Source organism: Talpa occidentalis, unplaced genomic scaffold (genome assembly GCF_014898055.3).
Source record: "Talpa occidentalis isolate TD23 unplaced genomic scaffold, MPIMG_talOcc4v2.1 talOcc4.2, whole genome shotgun sequence".
Taxonomy (NCBI): domain Eukaryota; kingdom Metazoa; phylum Chordata; class Mammalia; order Eulipotyphla; family Talpidae; genus Talpa; species Talpa occidentalis.
The window spans coordinates 148,716,970-148,733,020 of NW_023602073.1; the positions used below are offsets into that span (position 1 = coordinate 148,716,970).

General features: G+C 52.9%; 1 protein-coding gene across 1 annotated transcript; it reads right to left on the bottom strand.

Moving 5' to 3' along the window:
* Nucleotides 1-10,621: 10,621 nt before the first annotated feature.
* Nucleotides 10,622-13,119, bottom strand: LOC119251554 (UL16-binding protein 1-like). Its single transcript, XM_037518795.1, has 4 exons — nucleotides 13,113-13,119; nucleotides 11,273-11,527; nucleotides 10,835-11,104; nucleotides 10,622-10,653 (listed from the first exon to the last, which is right to left on the bottom strand). The coding sequence occupies exons 1-4, from the start codon at nucleotides 13,117-13,119 to the stop codon at nucleotides 10,622-10,624; spliced, it is 564 nt and encodes a 187-aa protein (XP_037374692.1).
* Between the last annotated feature and the right edge of the window lie 2,932 nt (nucleotides 13,120-16,051).

Sequence of the window (16,051 nt, forward strand, 5' to 3'; positions counted from 1 at the left end):
GCATAAAGATATTTATTTGTTCTTGAAATTACACTAACTGGGGAAATAGACTAATAGGAGAGATTATAAACCCTTATCCCATCAACAGATGTTGGAAAATCATTTAAAAGCCCTGTGCAGTACTGAAGCTTCATGTGGTCCCTGTTTCTATAAAGTTGTTTGTATTTCTAATTTTAAAAAGTGTCATCTCTGTGAGAGTTAAAATAGTTCGATGGAATAACATAATTTCTATGAATTGTATTTGAGTTATGACACGTCCATCTTCATCCGTGTCCCCTATTTATTATAGTCCTAATGCGTATTTCTTTGAAACTAAATTTTCCTGGGGACTGAATCCACAGCTTGGGGGCTGAAGTCACTGGCACAGGCCAGTCTATTTCCAGGGGCAGCGCCTCTAAGTACCTAGAAGGCCCACAGCGCCACCTCGCGAGCACACAGCGACAGTGCACCTTCCCCAGCCACCAGAATCCTGGACGCCCTTGGATTACTTAAGAATCCTCAGAAAAAGAGAGATTTTTGGTTTTGCTTTATTATTGTGACCCTTCAAGATCCACTATCCATTTGAGGGTAATCAAAGTGTCACAACCCCTTTCCCAAGGCTTGCGCACCCAGAAAGGGAAGACTTCGTTAAATAACATTTTTCCACTTGCTTTTCATGGAAGATGAACGTCCTTGTCCTGCACCGCCACCCTCCGAAAGACTGGGCGATGTTCACCCTCAGATTCTTCCATTCATTTTGAGCTGAAGTGCCCTCTGGTGTTATTGTGATTCTAGCAGCCAGAACATGGCCTTTTTGTCCTGTTTTCATGTTTCCTTTTAAGTGGCATCTAGAGGAAAATGTAAATAAGGCTTTATAGAAAATATGAAAAATAATACCTGGAGGCCAGACTCTCCAATTGCTTGCACAGTAAGATGGCAAGTAGATAACTTTCCACAGGCGTGGCCTTGCAGGTGGCTGGCTCAGGAACTCACCCTCCGAAGCGGGGAAGACACCGCCCTCATCTGAAAGGCAAAGAGAGAAGACTCAGAAATTAAGTGACTGACAGGGGCTATGGTGAGCTGGATTTGCAGGAAGGCCTTCTGCCACCTTGCAATATTACAAAAATCGCTAGTTTCCTAACCATGAGCGGCTGCTGTGCTATGTCCCTTGTGCGTATTGTTTGAGCTGTACAGCAGGTCTCGGCAGCAGGCACATCATGACACCTGCTTTACAGATAGAGACTTAGCACTTTGAGAGAGAGGTGGGGAATGTGTGCGCTGGGACACAGAGGCACAGCTTCAACTACCCAGCTTGAGTCCAGAACCATGTCTGAAACCAACTACTGATTTTGCTGCCTTTGTAGAAACATACAATTGTGTAGCTAACATAAACACAGGTGTGTGGATGTGCATGTATTTATGTACTGATGATACAGCAATAAACAAGATGTAGCACTATTTTGTGTATCTTATCACTTTAAATAAATAGCATCATATTTTAGAATGGGGAAAATGGGACGGTAACGTGAGAAACCTGTGGACTGTAATGGATCTAGAAGATATGGGCATTTTTTTAAATGGGTCGGAGATTGTGTCCCATTTGGGTGCCAACCTAAGGAAGGGGTTACTTTGGGGCAACACTGAAGATTAGGTTGGGGTGGGGTACAGGGGGAGCTTCTGAGGGGCTGACAAAATTCTCTTTCTGATTGTGGCTCTGTGGGGCTCTGCCTTATTAAACTCAGCAAGCAATGCCAACAAATAATGAACAGCACCGCAGCTGTGTTTACCCATGGGGGCGTGGGAGAAAGGGGTGCCGAACCTCCATCCCATCTTCATTCTAATGTACCTACCTCTGTTCTGGGACTCAGAAACCCAAAGCTGCATTTCCTGGCTCCTGCGCAGCGGGAGGCCTGGAAGGGATTTGGAGGATTCTGTCCATCCAATGGGAGCAGAGGCCCGGCTTCTGCTGCTCCTGTCCTGGAGACACGTGGCCTTCCCGACGCAGCACGAGCAGGATCCAGGCTCTGGGCGCTGGCGTGGAGGGGTGTGTAGCGCCAGCAAGCACAGGGCAGGTTCTTGATGGATCTGGCCAGATGGGCAAAGGAGAATCCTGGACCCCTCAGTGGGTTTTTATGACCTTCCCATAGCACTTGTAATGAGGCAGCCAGGGGCAGGGCAGGCGTGGGGACTTGGGGGCGGGCAGGGAGGGGGGGCAGGAGGCTGGCCCCGGCCAATCTTCACTCTGTCTGGGCCTGCTCTGGCATCTCTCGTGGTCTTCTCCTCTCGCAGCCGTTCCCACCACACACCGCCTCCGTGACGCTGCCCTTCCAGGCTCCACCTCCAGGCCCAGGTGTGCCCCCTTCCGCACACCCACCCCTTACTCCAGGTGCCCACCGTCAGGCACGCGTGCCCCAAGCCCATGCTCCCAGGCGCCTCCTGCACTCAAGGCCGTGGGTTATGCCCACAGAGGCCAACGGCACAAAGGCCTGAGCATCTTCATTCACCCTCTAGGGTAGCACAGAGACTAGGCCCAGGCAGCCTCTGCCCCGGCCCCCTCAGGCTCTGGGGCCCGAGGCTCGTTTGGCCTTGGATGTGGGGCTCCCTGATCACAGCAGCTTCCTCTTCTTGTGTGGGGCTGTCCTCAGGGGCAGTGGTCCCTGGGGGGTGCAGCCTGTGCTTTTTGATCACACAAGGGGCAGCTCTGTTGGTGGCTCACGCAGCTTGAAAAAGCTTCGTGGGGGAAGCACGCCAATGTTGAGGCCCAGGGTCAGCCAGGGTGGGTCCCTGATAAAACCCCTGCTTGTAAAGGAATCCAGAGGACTGGACCCCAGGGATAAAGGGGAACCGCAGGGGAACCTGTCCCCAGAATCCAGCCTCACAGTCTCTGCATGACCCGACACATCTCACTTCCTAAATGGAACGTGATTTGTGGTTTAGAGCGACCCAGTGTCTGGTGTAACAATTGCACATCATTTCCGGAGGGAGGAAACATAAATTCAGGCTTGTAATTCTTTCATAGTAATTTTTTAATACCCTGCCCAGCAAAGATAGCCCAGGCTGTGAGGAGATCAGACAAGAAGCGCGAGAACCGCAGAAGCAGTCAGGAGAAAGCAGCGCGCAGAGGGTCTGGACTGAGCCCGGATAGGCCGGGGATGCGAGCCCGTGTGAGCCACGGTTGTCGCTTCCTTTTCCCGGGAACCATATTTTAAAAAGCAAAAAGACACAAGTGGAATCAAGGTGTTCAGGATCTTATTTAACCCAACACATCTGAACTCACGAGCAGTGTCTGCGCCTCCTGCGTGTGTCTCCTCCTGCCCGAGCGCCTGTTCCCCGCTGCCTCCACCTTCTCCACAGCTCAGGTGTCCGGGGTCTCTCAGCTCAGCTCCTCGCCCCACAGAGCCCTCAGCCTCCTCTCCCACCAAAGAGAAACATCCAGTTTTTCTCCCTGTCTTTCACCTACTGTCACGTCTCAGTAGCTCCCGCGCCCTCCCTCGGGGGGACTCGTGGCAGAACAGAAGAGAGGCCTTTCTTTCCTCCCAAATTCTAAAATGCTGAGAAAAAAGCCTCCACAGAGTGTCTTCACAGGAGTGAAGTCAGAAGCAGGACAGAGAAGGCCCAGGAGGTCTCGGTCACCTGAGATCATGAAAAATGGCTGACCTCTAAGAGCACCAGGAGTACTGAGAAATGGGGCAACGCGAAATGTAGCAGACCGCGCACGGCCTAAGCTTGAGCCGTCTCACTGTCCCTCTGTCCGGCAGGCAGCCCTCAGACCAGCCCTTATGAAAGCTCCAGAAGATGTTGATCGTTGGGTGTTTATGATACGGCAACATGATGCGCATTGCACACACGTCATTCTAGAAAGAATGTAAAAGAACATTAGCAGTGGCTTCCCTCCATGTCAGTGCCTCATAGGGTGCTGGAGACCCGCTCAAGCTAAACGTCGTGTCAGGAGTCCCTGAAATTTGAGGACGGCGTCAGCAATAACTTGGGGGGCTGAGGGGAAGTGGGAGGAGGTAGACACAGACTCTATCTCTCCTGCAAGTCTCTCCTGCTGAGTGTCTCAGCGGGTCTTTATTTATACATAAGGCAAGCAGTGGGGTGACATCAGCATAAGCATTGAAGCAGAACAAAGACAATCTTTACATATTTTCTCATGAACATATAGAGACTCCCTTGGTCTCTTACCAAAAGGGCATTTCTCTGGTTACCTTAAAAAACATCAGGGACAATTAGTTTTCTTAGTTCAGCTCATGTTCTAACATGATCAGTTATTTCAGACAGCACATTTGGTGACAATTAATCATTCTGTTAGACTTTCCTAGTCTCGGCGTGGGCGTGAAGTCCTACTCTATATTCTATTACTGAAATCAACCTATCTCCTTAGCATTCGATTAACTTTGGCTAATTTATCAATTACTTCAAAGTGGCCTAAAGCAACTCATCAAATCTATGTCAGTTCTACTGAAGTCTAACTCTAAACTAGAAATACCTCACTTCCACGCGGCCTGTGAACGATTGACCTTTTGCGAACACCGGGAAATGTGCTGCTGCTGCAAGCACGTACCCCTGTGTTAGGCTATGGTTTCCAAGCACAGCGGGTTCAAGGCAGCTTGTTCTCCATAGTTCTCAGGGCCGAAACATTTCTTTCCTGGCTATACCTTGAGCAATTTTACTTTCCTCAGCAATGGTTCAAACCTAAGAACAATAGGCCAATTAGCATCTAGGTCCGAATTAGGTTTTCACAAGCCAATTTATAATTAACTTACTTATGCATTAACCAAGAACAAACAGGAGAGCAATAGCAGGTGTTGCCACGGAGACTCCCTAGTTCAGATCTTCTGGGAAGTGCAGGAACTCCCCTCTTCTCAGGAGTCTCCCCCAGTGCCCAGACCTTGTCAAGAGACAGCATGGGTAGCGAAGCCTGCCGCAGTAGGGGCTATTAGTGATAGTGTTGCTTCACATCCATTTTCTCCAGAGCAAACATTCATTTCCTAATAAATAAAGAGACAGGAGTGGAGGCTGAGGCGCTGTGGGTGTGACTGCACAATGGTAACACCCTGGGGACCGGGGACTCTGCCCCTTCCAGCCATGATGGCCTGCCTTCTTTTCTGCCTGACTCTCTAGCAGCTCCCCTCCGCCCCCCCGACCGCAGGGCGGTGTCATGACAGACACCATGATCTGCGTATATGAACATGCACTAGCCCAGTGGGGTATATCGTGGAATATACATCACCCTGGGCCCCTCCTAGATGTGAGCACAGATGCTGGTCATGCTGCTGAGCTGGTGCCTGCTGCAGGGGGAGTGGATTTGGGGGGACGGAACTTCTTGACTTGACACTTGAAATCTCCCTGGAAGGGCAGACTCCACGTTTGACTGTCTAGGGTGTGTGTTGTCCTGTTTGTTTTTTCATCTGTATTCGTCAAGTTTATTCAGCAAAGAAAAAAAGGAAAGAGAGATGCCTGCATAGACCCAGGAGGGTAGGAACTGTCTGTTGTTCTATTTTTAAAGACTGATGAGCCAATCAGGAAAAATAGAAACCTGAAGTGGGTGAGTAAAAACTGAAAATTTGGATATTTGTTTCATTCCAAAAATCAGTAAATGTAAGTAATTTTAGAGAATAAGAAGGTGGATTTCTGCAGCATCCACAGTTTACTGAGTGTATAAAAAATGTAAACAAGGCCCCCCTGGTGGCTCAAGAGGTTAAGTCTCAGCACTATGAGCTCTCCAGAGCCACTGTGGCAAGAGTTCCATCCCAGGTCAGGGGCTACCAACATAGCGCGGCAGACGTCTCCTGTTTCCGCGCTGATACCCTCTGCAGTGTGTTCCAGGATATCCACCTATTCTGATCCCCACTCTGTCTCTGGTGAATCCTCTCTTCCTCACGCCCCTGGCCTGCACCCCAATTCTTGTATGCATGAATAAATTAAATAAATCTTTAAAAAATGTAAAGAGCACATTAGAGGTTTTTATTTTATAAAATCCTCTGACTTAAGACATATTTGAGGCCACTCTGGTCAGGACAGCAGCATCATCAGCTCCAGAGTCTAGAAAGCCCTGGTCTGCCAAGTGGGCACTGCTCTTTGGTCTTATTGCCACCTGTCACATGACTCAGGGGACAGGGGAGGTGCCTGGACTGCACCACATGGCCCACCCCTGCCAGGGACCCTGGCCTTGACCTCAGGGAGGCAGGCAGACACCTGAGTGAGGGGCCTGGGATGAGACCTCAGCGTGGCCAGCTCAGGGTCACTTGCAAGACCTACTGCTTAACTCTTTCCTTCCAGCAGCGTTTACTATTTCACAGATATGGACACTCCTGCTGGGGAGTTGAAGAAACAGGTGCCCTCCAGATGCCTGTCTCCACTTGTGCGGTAGAAGTATCACTCTGGGCAGATCCAACCCTACCTGGGGTGATGAGTGTGGGTTCTGGGAGTTGGCCTTGAGGTGAGCCAGGGATGCCCAGTGTCCACAAGGTCCATGCCCTGCCCCTGGTCCTGCCACATCTCCCTCTGCCTTCCTCCTGTTCCCCGAGTCAGTGTCCACAGACCCAGCCGCATGGGTTGAGTCAACCAGGGTGTCTCCGCCCAGGGACTCAACCCTGGTTCCTGGCCCCACACCAGGGCATGGCGGTCTCTTCCCTCACCAGCTCACTGGACTAACCAAGCTCTTCCTATCAAACCTGAATTTTCTCACCTACTGTGAGTGTTTCACCTTTAAACCACCCACAAAGGCCCTGCTGGATACTCCAGTGAAAGAGTGAGAACCTTCTCGTCTCCATTATATCTAATTCAGTTTGCTGTGACCCCAAGTCCCTGTCCTGTAGAGACAGGCCCTGCGCCCAGGACAGGCCTCCTCCACCCACCCTCATGCGTGGCCAAAGGGGGTGTTGGCAGCAGGGCTGGTCCTGCCTGGACAGTGAACGTGTGCGGGAGGAGAGCTTCACCCATTTTGCTCACTTAAGAGGAAAGGGCTCAAGCTCCTGGGGCAGAGTGGGACTCGGGGGTCTAGACCCCCAATCTCCCTCTCCCCTCTCCCTGCCACACTCACTGCCTCATAAGGGCCAGGACAAGGAGGCACTAGGGCCTCCCCATGGGGTGGCTGGACTGACCACGTGATGAACTACGGGGGCAGGTTTCAGCCATGGGGTCAGGGGTGCTGTGTCCACAGATGGTTCTTGAGGGTGTGCGCCCCCACATGAGAACACTCCCTCAGCCAGGTTCCAAGGAAATTCTAATTATCGCAGAGGACTGAACAACAGCGTTTATCAGCTCTATATTGAATACAGGTTTTGTGGGTTCTTGGACCCCTAGGGGGCGGCCCTCGGATCTTCTCTACAGTGAGTAGAGAATTAGTTGTGGAGACCAAGGTACAGAAAAGCAAGGCAATTTCCTGATAAATAGGAAGGCCCTGCGGGTCTCCTGGGCAGAGTCCCCAGGTTACCTGGCCTGCCTTCCAGAAGCCAGCTCTGGCCCCGGGCCTCAGCTCTGTGTTGCCGAGCTGCTGTTCTCAACACTCCATGTTTCATGGGGTTGGGGCCCCTGAGTCCCATCAGTTGTTCCTCATTCAGACTCATAAATGATCTCGGGACATCTGGGCGGGGGCTGGGGCACCCCTTTTCCAAACTACCTACCTGTACCCACTTTCTAGCGTCCTCATTCATAAAGAGCCCCTACAAATAAATGAGGACGTTTTAAATTTTCCAAAGTTTTGGAAATAAATAAATGTGAGTCATCACAGGTGGAAAATAACACTATTAGGGAGAAATCTCCCAAAGATTTAATGCAAATTTTAAATACAAAAGCTAATCCTGCACATCCATGAAATCTGGCATATTTAAAATACCTGAACCCTCAGCGCTGGGCAGAAGATGAAACAGCAGGAGCCCCTCGCGTGGCTGGTCTATGAGCTGAATCACTGTGTGAACCCATTTCACACCACCCAGCACAAGGGCACTGGGCTCCTCCCACAACATGGCATCCCCCTGCCAGGCCTGCCCACAGGGATGAGAGCACGTGGCGACACAGCTGTCTGCCTGCCTGCGTTACCTTGTGCTCACGCTGCACGCAGCCCTTGGGGTAAAGTGTGCCTGCATCACCTTGTCCTCTGTGCTACGTGCTGACATTGACGTGATAGGGGCCTGATCACTTTGGGGCCGGATTCTATTGTGTTTTCTAGACACTGAATCACTGTCCTAATCAGACACCTGCAGGGGGAGCAGGAGGATCACTCAGCACAGGAAGGTCACTGATGGTGTGGACAAGTGAGGAGGTGCCCGAGACCCCACCCCTGCCAACCTAGGAAGGATCCCCAAGGTTTGAAGGTCACAGCAGGTTTTACCAGACACATCATTTGTCAGAGGAAGGTGACGATGCAGGGATGTGTCTGATTTCACAGTAGAGGTAAAGGAGGAAAATGACGTCGACTTTGTTTTTTTGGTTTTTGTTTTTAAAGATTTATTTATTTACACAATCACTGGGTACAGTCAGAAGCGCGGGAGGGTGAGAGAATTCACCAGAGCCAGAGTGGGGAGCAGAACAGGCAGAAGGACCAAAGTGCAGTCCGAGGGGAGCAGCAGGCAGCAGGAGGGGTCTGCGCGCCATGTGGGACCCTCACCGGTGGCCGGGGATCGAACCGGCTCTGCAGAGGCTGCAGGCAGCTTCACAGCCCAGTGCTCAACCACTGCGCCACCAGGGGAGGCCCGACTTTGAAAAGTGTCCTTCAAGTAAGTAGAAGTTCCAGTGCAGAGATGCCCACCATTAGCGTCAGGTGAAGGTGGCCACTGTGGGGAGGATGCAGCGCTGGGTGATCCACAAACCAGAAAGGTGCTGACTGTGGCCTCCCCTGTGTCAGCTCCTCTCAGCAGGTGTCTGCAGTTGCTGCAGGACTGAAGCTCCCATTGGTCAGGACTAGCAACAGCTGGAGAGAGACAGGTGGCCAAGAAGGGACAGTGCCCAGAAATCCACACTTTGAGGGGCTCTTTACAGCATGTCTGCATCAGAAAAGAAACCCCAGGTTGTGCCAGTGGCTGAGGGAATCCTGGGTCCCTTCTCCTGGGTCTGCCCCTCCACAGTCACCCCATCCCCAAGCCCCGCCCTCCTGGGCTGCAGCCTGTGGAGCCTCCTCCCTCCTTCCCACAGCAGAGCCAGCCCCAGGCTGAGGGGGGTCAGGACTCCAGGCTCAGGGAACTGCCTGTGCCTGCTCCTGAGGTCAGACTGGGAGCCCCTGAGAGGGCGGCCTGGCGGCTGCTCCCTCAGGCCTGGGAGGCTGCGGGCTAAGAGCCTCTTCCCTGGGTCTCAGCCTCTCCTCACACTGGGGGTGCACACAGGATCTGAGGGTCACCAACCCCTTCTGTCCCATCCAGCCCAGCTGTCAGTGTCCCCCACAACAGTGTCCCCCATTTCCTGTTTCACTCTTCTCAAGACAGGGCACCTGGCTGGGGGCCTGGGGTCTGTGGGAGGCTGGCTGCCAGGTGACAGCACAGGGGTGAGTCAGGATCCTGGGGTCTTCTCAGAGTTAGGGTCCTTCTGACCTGCTCCCCCAACATCTCTGCTGTCCCTTTCCACTGTCTGCACCATCCAAGCTGCTGTCTGCGGGGCTGCAGCCGGATCTCCGGACTGTCGGGTCTGTCTGCGAGGTCTCTTCACCCTTTGTCCAGGGATTGGACCAGGCCCTCTGCTCTGAGCCCCTGAATGGAGCCTCCTCCCCCTTGACACATCATGTAGGGGTCCCATGCCGCTGCTTGGTGACCCCTGCAAAGCCTCGGACAACCAGGACCTGTGCCTGCTGCCCCCTCCACCCTCCAGGGGCCCCGCCCCCGCAGACATCTGCCCCGAGGCAGGAGGGACCCGCTACACCCTCAGACACCCACAGGCCCTGAGCCCGGTGGCCCCTCCCCACCGCGGGCTCTACAGGAGGGGGCTCAGCTCTCAGGGCCCAGCTCTGCCCAGTCCCTGCTCCAGTGACACGCGCCCTTCCCGCCTGCTCTCCTTCTCCCAGGAGCAGGGGCAGGGAGGGGAGGGGCCTGCCTGGGGATCCCGGGCCCCCCTCACACCGGCCCCTTCCGTTTCCCCATCCTGCACATGGTACCTTCTGTGTTATAAAGCAGATGATGATGCCAGATAGGATGGCGCAGGCGTGGGTGATCACAGAGATGACCCAGGGCTCCTGCAGGGTGCTCGTGGTTCCAGACATGCCTGGGGTTAGGTCTGAGGTCGAGTTCATGGTTCCACACCTGCCTAGGCTCGTGTTCAGTGTCGCTGAAACGGAAAATCACAGTGAAACCCTCCTCCAGACCCCAAAAGTGGAGAATTCCACCACCCCCCACTCCAGGGTACACCAAAGTGCAGAAATTTTCTTCCCTCTGGCAGTTTCTATAGCGGGTCCTGGATATGCGGAGAGAGGAGGCAGACCCATCCCCCAGGGGCTCAGAGCTCAGGGGGAGCGAGGGGCTCACCCCCCAGTCTCTCCTGCTGGGACAGAGGCGCAGGGACCCGAGGAGGTGACAGGGACGCCTCTCAGGAGCTGGTGCTGAGGTGGGACGGAAGACTTTCCAGACACAGACCAGGGCGGAGGAGAAGCACAGAGAGGCTGAGAAGGGCGCAGCGGGAGAAAGGTCTGGACACAGAAAGACGCCCCAGGTCTGGGTCAGCAAACAGGCCGTGGAGGGAACAGAGGTGCTGCAGAGAGGACGGGGTGTCAGGAGGGGACGGGGGACAGGAGGAGGCCGAGCACAGCTGTGTCCCAGCCGCTGTCTCCTGAGAAGAACTCGGGGGGGCGGGGCACTCCCCAACATGCGTACACACACTCACACACACACTCATCTGAGAAACCCACCCCTCCTCCCCACCCCGCAGTTACCTGTAGTCCCCGGGGGCCCCCAGTGCGCTGCAACTTTCTGAAGCCACGTCTTCCAGTCTCCAAGGGACGTCCTCCAGAGAAACTCGTTCATGTCTGTGTCATCCTTCCACTTCTCCAGCATCCACCTGTCTCCAGAATCCGCCGTCCAGGCTCTGGTCTCCACGTCGAGGCGCAGGGAGACGCGTCCACTGAAGACGAGCTGCCAGGACCCTCGGCGGCGCCCCCCGGCCTCCTCCTGGATCTCCAGCGTGGCCTGCAGGGAGAGGGGCGCTGCCCGGGGAGAGGGCTCGGTCTCTGCCCCCGGGGCCCACAGCCTGGGTCCCGACCCCTGCCCTGCTCTGCCCCCGTGTCCTCCCTGGCCCCTGCCACAGGAGACTTTTCCTTCCACACGACAGCGCCCCAACCCACACGCGTCCCCTCCCTGGGCCTGAGACTCACCACTGCCTCGGGGATCCTCGTGTTTAATGTCAAGAAGCTTCTTCTTGAAGTTTTCCGTCAGGTCTTTCAGAATTTCTCTCAGGTCCTCCCTGAGTGGAGCCTCCACCTTCTTCCCCCGAACACAGATCGGTGTGACCTTGTGGCTCCGGCAGTCATAGGAAAAACAGGGCTCCCCCTGCACCTCAACTTTAGCCTCACACCATGGCAGCCCAGGTCCGGGCGTAGGAGTGATGGTGATGTTAACCCTGAGAGAGTCTGCAGGGGAGAAGGAAATGCCCAGGTGAGGGCAGGACTGAAAGAAGAGGCCCTCACGCAGCCTCCCCCACGTCTGAGACACAGGGGGTTCTCTGAAGGGGTGTGGGGTCACAGCCTTTAAACAGCCCCTGGAGTTGGTAGAGATGAGGCCTTGGGCCAAGGGGACGGGGCACAGGGAGGGTTATGAGCTGAAGATGGAGAGTCCTGGTGCCTCAGGATCATCGGAGTGTCTGTGGTGAGGTCAGGCAAGCCCAGAGCTCATGGCAGAGGTGACTCTGGCACTGGCACGAGCAGGACCACAGGGAACTAATAAGCCACAGAACAGGTGGCCCAGACCCGACACCAGACATGCTGAACACCCAGCTCAGTTCCCCCCTGCAACTTCCTGCTGAGTTCCACAGGTTCTAAGGGGCCAGGAACCCCCACAGAGAGGAGGGGCATTGGCTAGAACCCCAGGACCCAACCTGCTAGAGTCCCTGCAGCCAGAAGCCTCAGGCAGCCTGTGGAGGGAGCTGTGGGGAAGGTTCCCCTGAGGTCAGCACCCCAGGAGGTGGCCGGGTTTGGTCCCTGGGCCTTTGCAGGTGTCCCGGGGCCTCTGCTCTCCCAGGGGAGGGGCAGCTGGGCGGACACTGAGTGGCCCTGACATGCAGACAGCACACCTTCCCCACAGAGAAGGGTGGGTACTGCAGGGGTCCTCGCTGCCCCAGCCAGGTAAGACACTGGCAAGCAGCTAAGAATAGGGCCTCACACCGTGGGGCCGAAGCTTAAAGAGCCTCACACCATGGGGCTGAAGAAAATGGGCTCACAACGTGGGGCCAAATACTTTAAAGAACCTCACACTGTGGGGCTGAAGACTGAACATCCCTTTGTTTTTTGTTCTTGATCATAATAGAAAGAACTTCTCAGTAAATACATTGGGCAATAAATTATACGTATAAGAATATTGTAAGTACATGGCATGGAAAATTACTTGCTTAAAAATTAAACATTGAATAATTTGGCCCACTTGACAATGGGAAATAATTATTGTGCAAGGGCATGTCTGATAAGCAACCCAGAGCTGGTCATAATATTCGTCATATGGAAGTTCCGTAAAGAAGCCTTGTAATGAATCATAAAGTTGATTATGCTAGGAGTTTCAAGGTAGAAAAAAGTTCTAGTAAGTGATTACCGGGAAGCAACTGGTCTCTAGCTGAAGGCCATATGGATAAAGGAGTCTCCTGATATTACAGCCTTGGCGACAGGGAGGTACCAAGGACTGTTAGCTGACCTAGGTAGTTGTTTAAGCTGAAATAATGAGTCTAAGACTTAATTATCGATTAACTTTTAAGGTCGTTTCTTTTCTTAAAAACATGTAGGCACCAAAATGTCTATGGGAAAGGAATGTACGGATTGTTTTTGTTTTGCTTCTATGCATACGATGATGTAATCTCATCGCTTGCCTTAATGTATAATAAAGACCCACTGAGACCCTCAGGAGGAGATACTTTCACCAATATAAGAGTGTCTGTGACTGCCTCACTCCCCTTCCCTTCATCCCTTAAAGTTTCGCCTAGGCTGTCTCATCCTTTCAGGGATACCTGACCCGACATTTTGCCAAAACCTGGTCTTCGACAAGTGGCGCCCGAACAGGGACCTGAAAGGTAATCTTTCTTTCCTTTACGGGGACGGATATGATCTGCTCATAGGGTAGGGTGCATACCCCCCTGTAGAGAATAAACAGGATAAGAGAGGAGCAGTTATCAAGAACTGGAAGAGTGGGGATTATAGATTGAGAAGATGTGGCCCATACTGAGTTGAGGGAAAGACAACTCTTTATTAATAATTATAATTAAGTATACACTTGCTAAGAGAGGCCTTAAGACCTCTCATGCACAATTGGCCAGCTTCCTAAATTTTGTTGAAATGTGTTGTCCTTGGTTTCCAAGAGACAGAACTCTGGATGTGAACACCTGGGCCAGAGTGGGAGAGAAAATGACAACCTATTATACTTTCCATGGATGCAAAAAGGTCCCCATAGATGCCTTTTCACTGTGGGGGCTGCTACAAGACATGCTAGATCAAGGGTCTGAATTAGAAAAGATAAATAAAAAACTCAGAGAATCACGACTGTCTATATCCTTAGAAGACATCAAAGAGTCCTCAGCTGACAGCCCCGTACTAACAAAACAATTGCCTGAACAGATAGATCGTTTTAGCCTGGCTGGAAGCCAAAGGAAAGATGCAAAACCGAAAGTAAAAGAAAAAAAAAAATAGCCTGCAGTATCAGGGAAAGGTGATCAGAATTCTTCAGATGACGAGATTGTTTTTCAAAAGTCAAAAATTGATTCCAGAGCCAGTACTGACCTCTTTGTGGGGGCATCAGCTCCTAATTATAAAACCATTCCAAAATCTAAACTAATTTCCAGCCCAAATTTCCAGCCCAGACTTGGCTAAAATTGTTAGGAGATAAAAATAAACACTCAAGATCCTATCAACATGGCGGTGAGGAAATGCTGCGAGTAAGACCTCCCATAAAAAAAAAAAAAAAGTTAAGGGCCTCCCTGGTGGCGCAGCGGTTGAGCCCTGGGTTGTGAAGCTGCCCGCAGCCTCTGCAGCACCAGTTCTATCCCCGGCTTCTCCCCGGCCACCAGAGGAGGGTCCCACATGGCGCGCAGACCTCTCCTGCCGCCCGCTGCACCCCTCAGCAGTGTCCTTCGGTCCTTCTGCCTGCTCTGTTCCCCGCTCTGGCTCTGGTGAATTCTCTCACCCTCCCGCACTTCTGACTGTACCCAGTGCTTGTATAAAATAATAAATAATAAATAAATAAATAAATAAATCTTTAAAAAAAATGATTAAAAAAAAAAGTTAATAGGGAGTTAAAGCGGCAGGTTCCTGTGAGAACTGGGACATGGAAGATAAATGGTTGACTCTGGCAAACTGCCCAAAGAAGAAAGTTGCTATAAAAGAGGACTAGAAGGGAGGAAAGCTCAGAACCCTGCTACCCTCCCCAGCCCACAAAGTCAGCACTCTCCGACCAACAGAAAGGAGGGGAAAAAACCAAAAATACAAAAAACTAAAACAACCAACAAGAACAAACTACGCATGAAGCGGGACTGTGAGTGGAAAGGAACTATTTCAGCCACTGCACCCTGTGAACTGGAACTGTTAGGGGGAAAGGCTGGCCTGAGCTAATTCCACACGGGCTTTGTGGACTCCACCCCACTCCAGACCAAAGCCATCAGGACATGGGGAGAGACACATCCATCACCACCAAAGGGAAGGTGGCTGGGACCTGAGGGTGGAGTTAAGCAGCCAGGTTTGGTATAAAACCAGACACATGGGCCTTGGGGGGGGGAGGGGGGCTCGCTCTCTCGCTCGCCTCCTGGCTTCATGGCTCCTGGCTTGCGGCCAGCTCTCAGAGTGCCAGTTGGGACTGATAAGTCCTTATAAGTGGGCGGGTGAGGACCCACAGTCAGGCAATCCGTTTTGTATCAGGGCTGCCCTATTAACAGAACTGTGGAGAACCGTGCAGGATTCGCTGAGGAGGTGAGCAAACGGCTCCAGGTGCCATTAGAGAAAAACAAAGACTCCCGGAGACCTGCACACAGCCCCAGGCCAGCCGGTAAGCTTGTGCGGAAAAGCATCCCACTTGAAAAGCATACGCAGATCGGGGCTGCCCAGGTCCCCGCACCAGCGACCTAGGCTTGCAGGGAGACGCGCGGGGGCCCTCAATGAGGTGAATGTCCCTCACGGAGTAATCAGGAACCAGGCCCGGACATGGGAGCGGGGTGCAAAAGGAGCCATTTCTGCGGACACTGAACTGGGCTACAGCCCGCATCCTGGACATGAGGGCTTTGGAACTGAGACCCGGGACACGAAATTCGGGGTGTGGGATCCCCACGACGGTGGGGCACAGGGCAGACACAGCACCCCCACGCTGTTAAGGCTCTCCACACCACTCCCACTCTGTTCCCCCGGAACCCACTGAGTAGAAAAACAGTTCTGGAATGACACTAGGAAAGATCTCTGGCGCCACCTAGCAGCCAGAAAAAAATCACCAACAGGCTATAGTTGGAAACCAGGGATCCCCAAAACACCATCAGGTGCTGAGAGAGGGTGGGCCAGGCAAATGGGGGTAAGGGGATAAATAAGGTGTGGAGCAAGACCCCATCTTGGAACTGAGAGCTAGGCACAGGATCCGGGGTGTGGGACGCGCCATAGCAGCAGCCACTGCACAGGGTGACAGCCAGCATTTTGGATCTGATAGCCCTGGAACTGAGACCTAGAGTGCAGAATTCTGGGCGTGGGATCCATACAGCTGCGGGCACAACACCAGGTGAACACGGGGAACACACAGCACCCGGCTTGAACAAGAGCCCCTTTGTTGAGGTGCTCCCTTCCACCCCCACTCCACTACTCAGAGAACCACTGGGAAAAAACACTGGTCAGCCTGTATGGGTCTCTGGCACCACCTCATGACCAGAACTAAATCACCAACTAGCTGATTCCCTGTTGGAACTGAGAAAATACAGAGGGAGGGAA

Excerpts from the sequence above, each read along its gene's own strand:
- LOC119251554 (XM_037518795.1), bottom strand. Across the intron at positions 11,105-11,272 it reads CGAGGATCCCCGAGGCAGTG|CGCCCCTCTCCCTGCAGGCC; the intron begins GTGAGTCTCAGG and ends CTCCCCGGGCAG. Across the intron at positions 10,654-10,834 it reads GGGGCCCCCGGGGACTACAG|CACCTCTGTTCCCTCCACGG; the intron begins GTAACTGCGGGG and ends TCCTCTCTGCAG.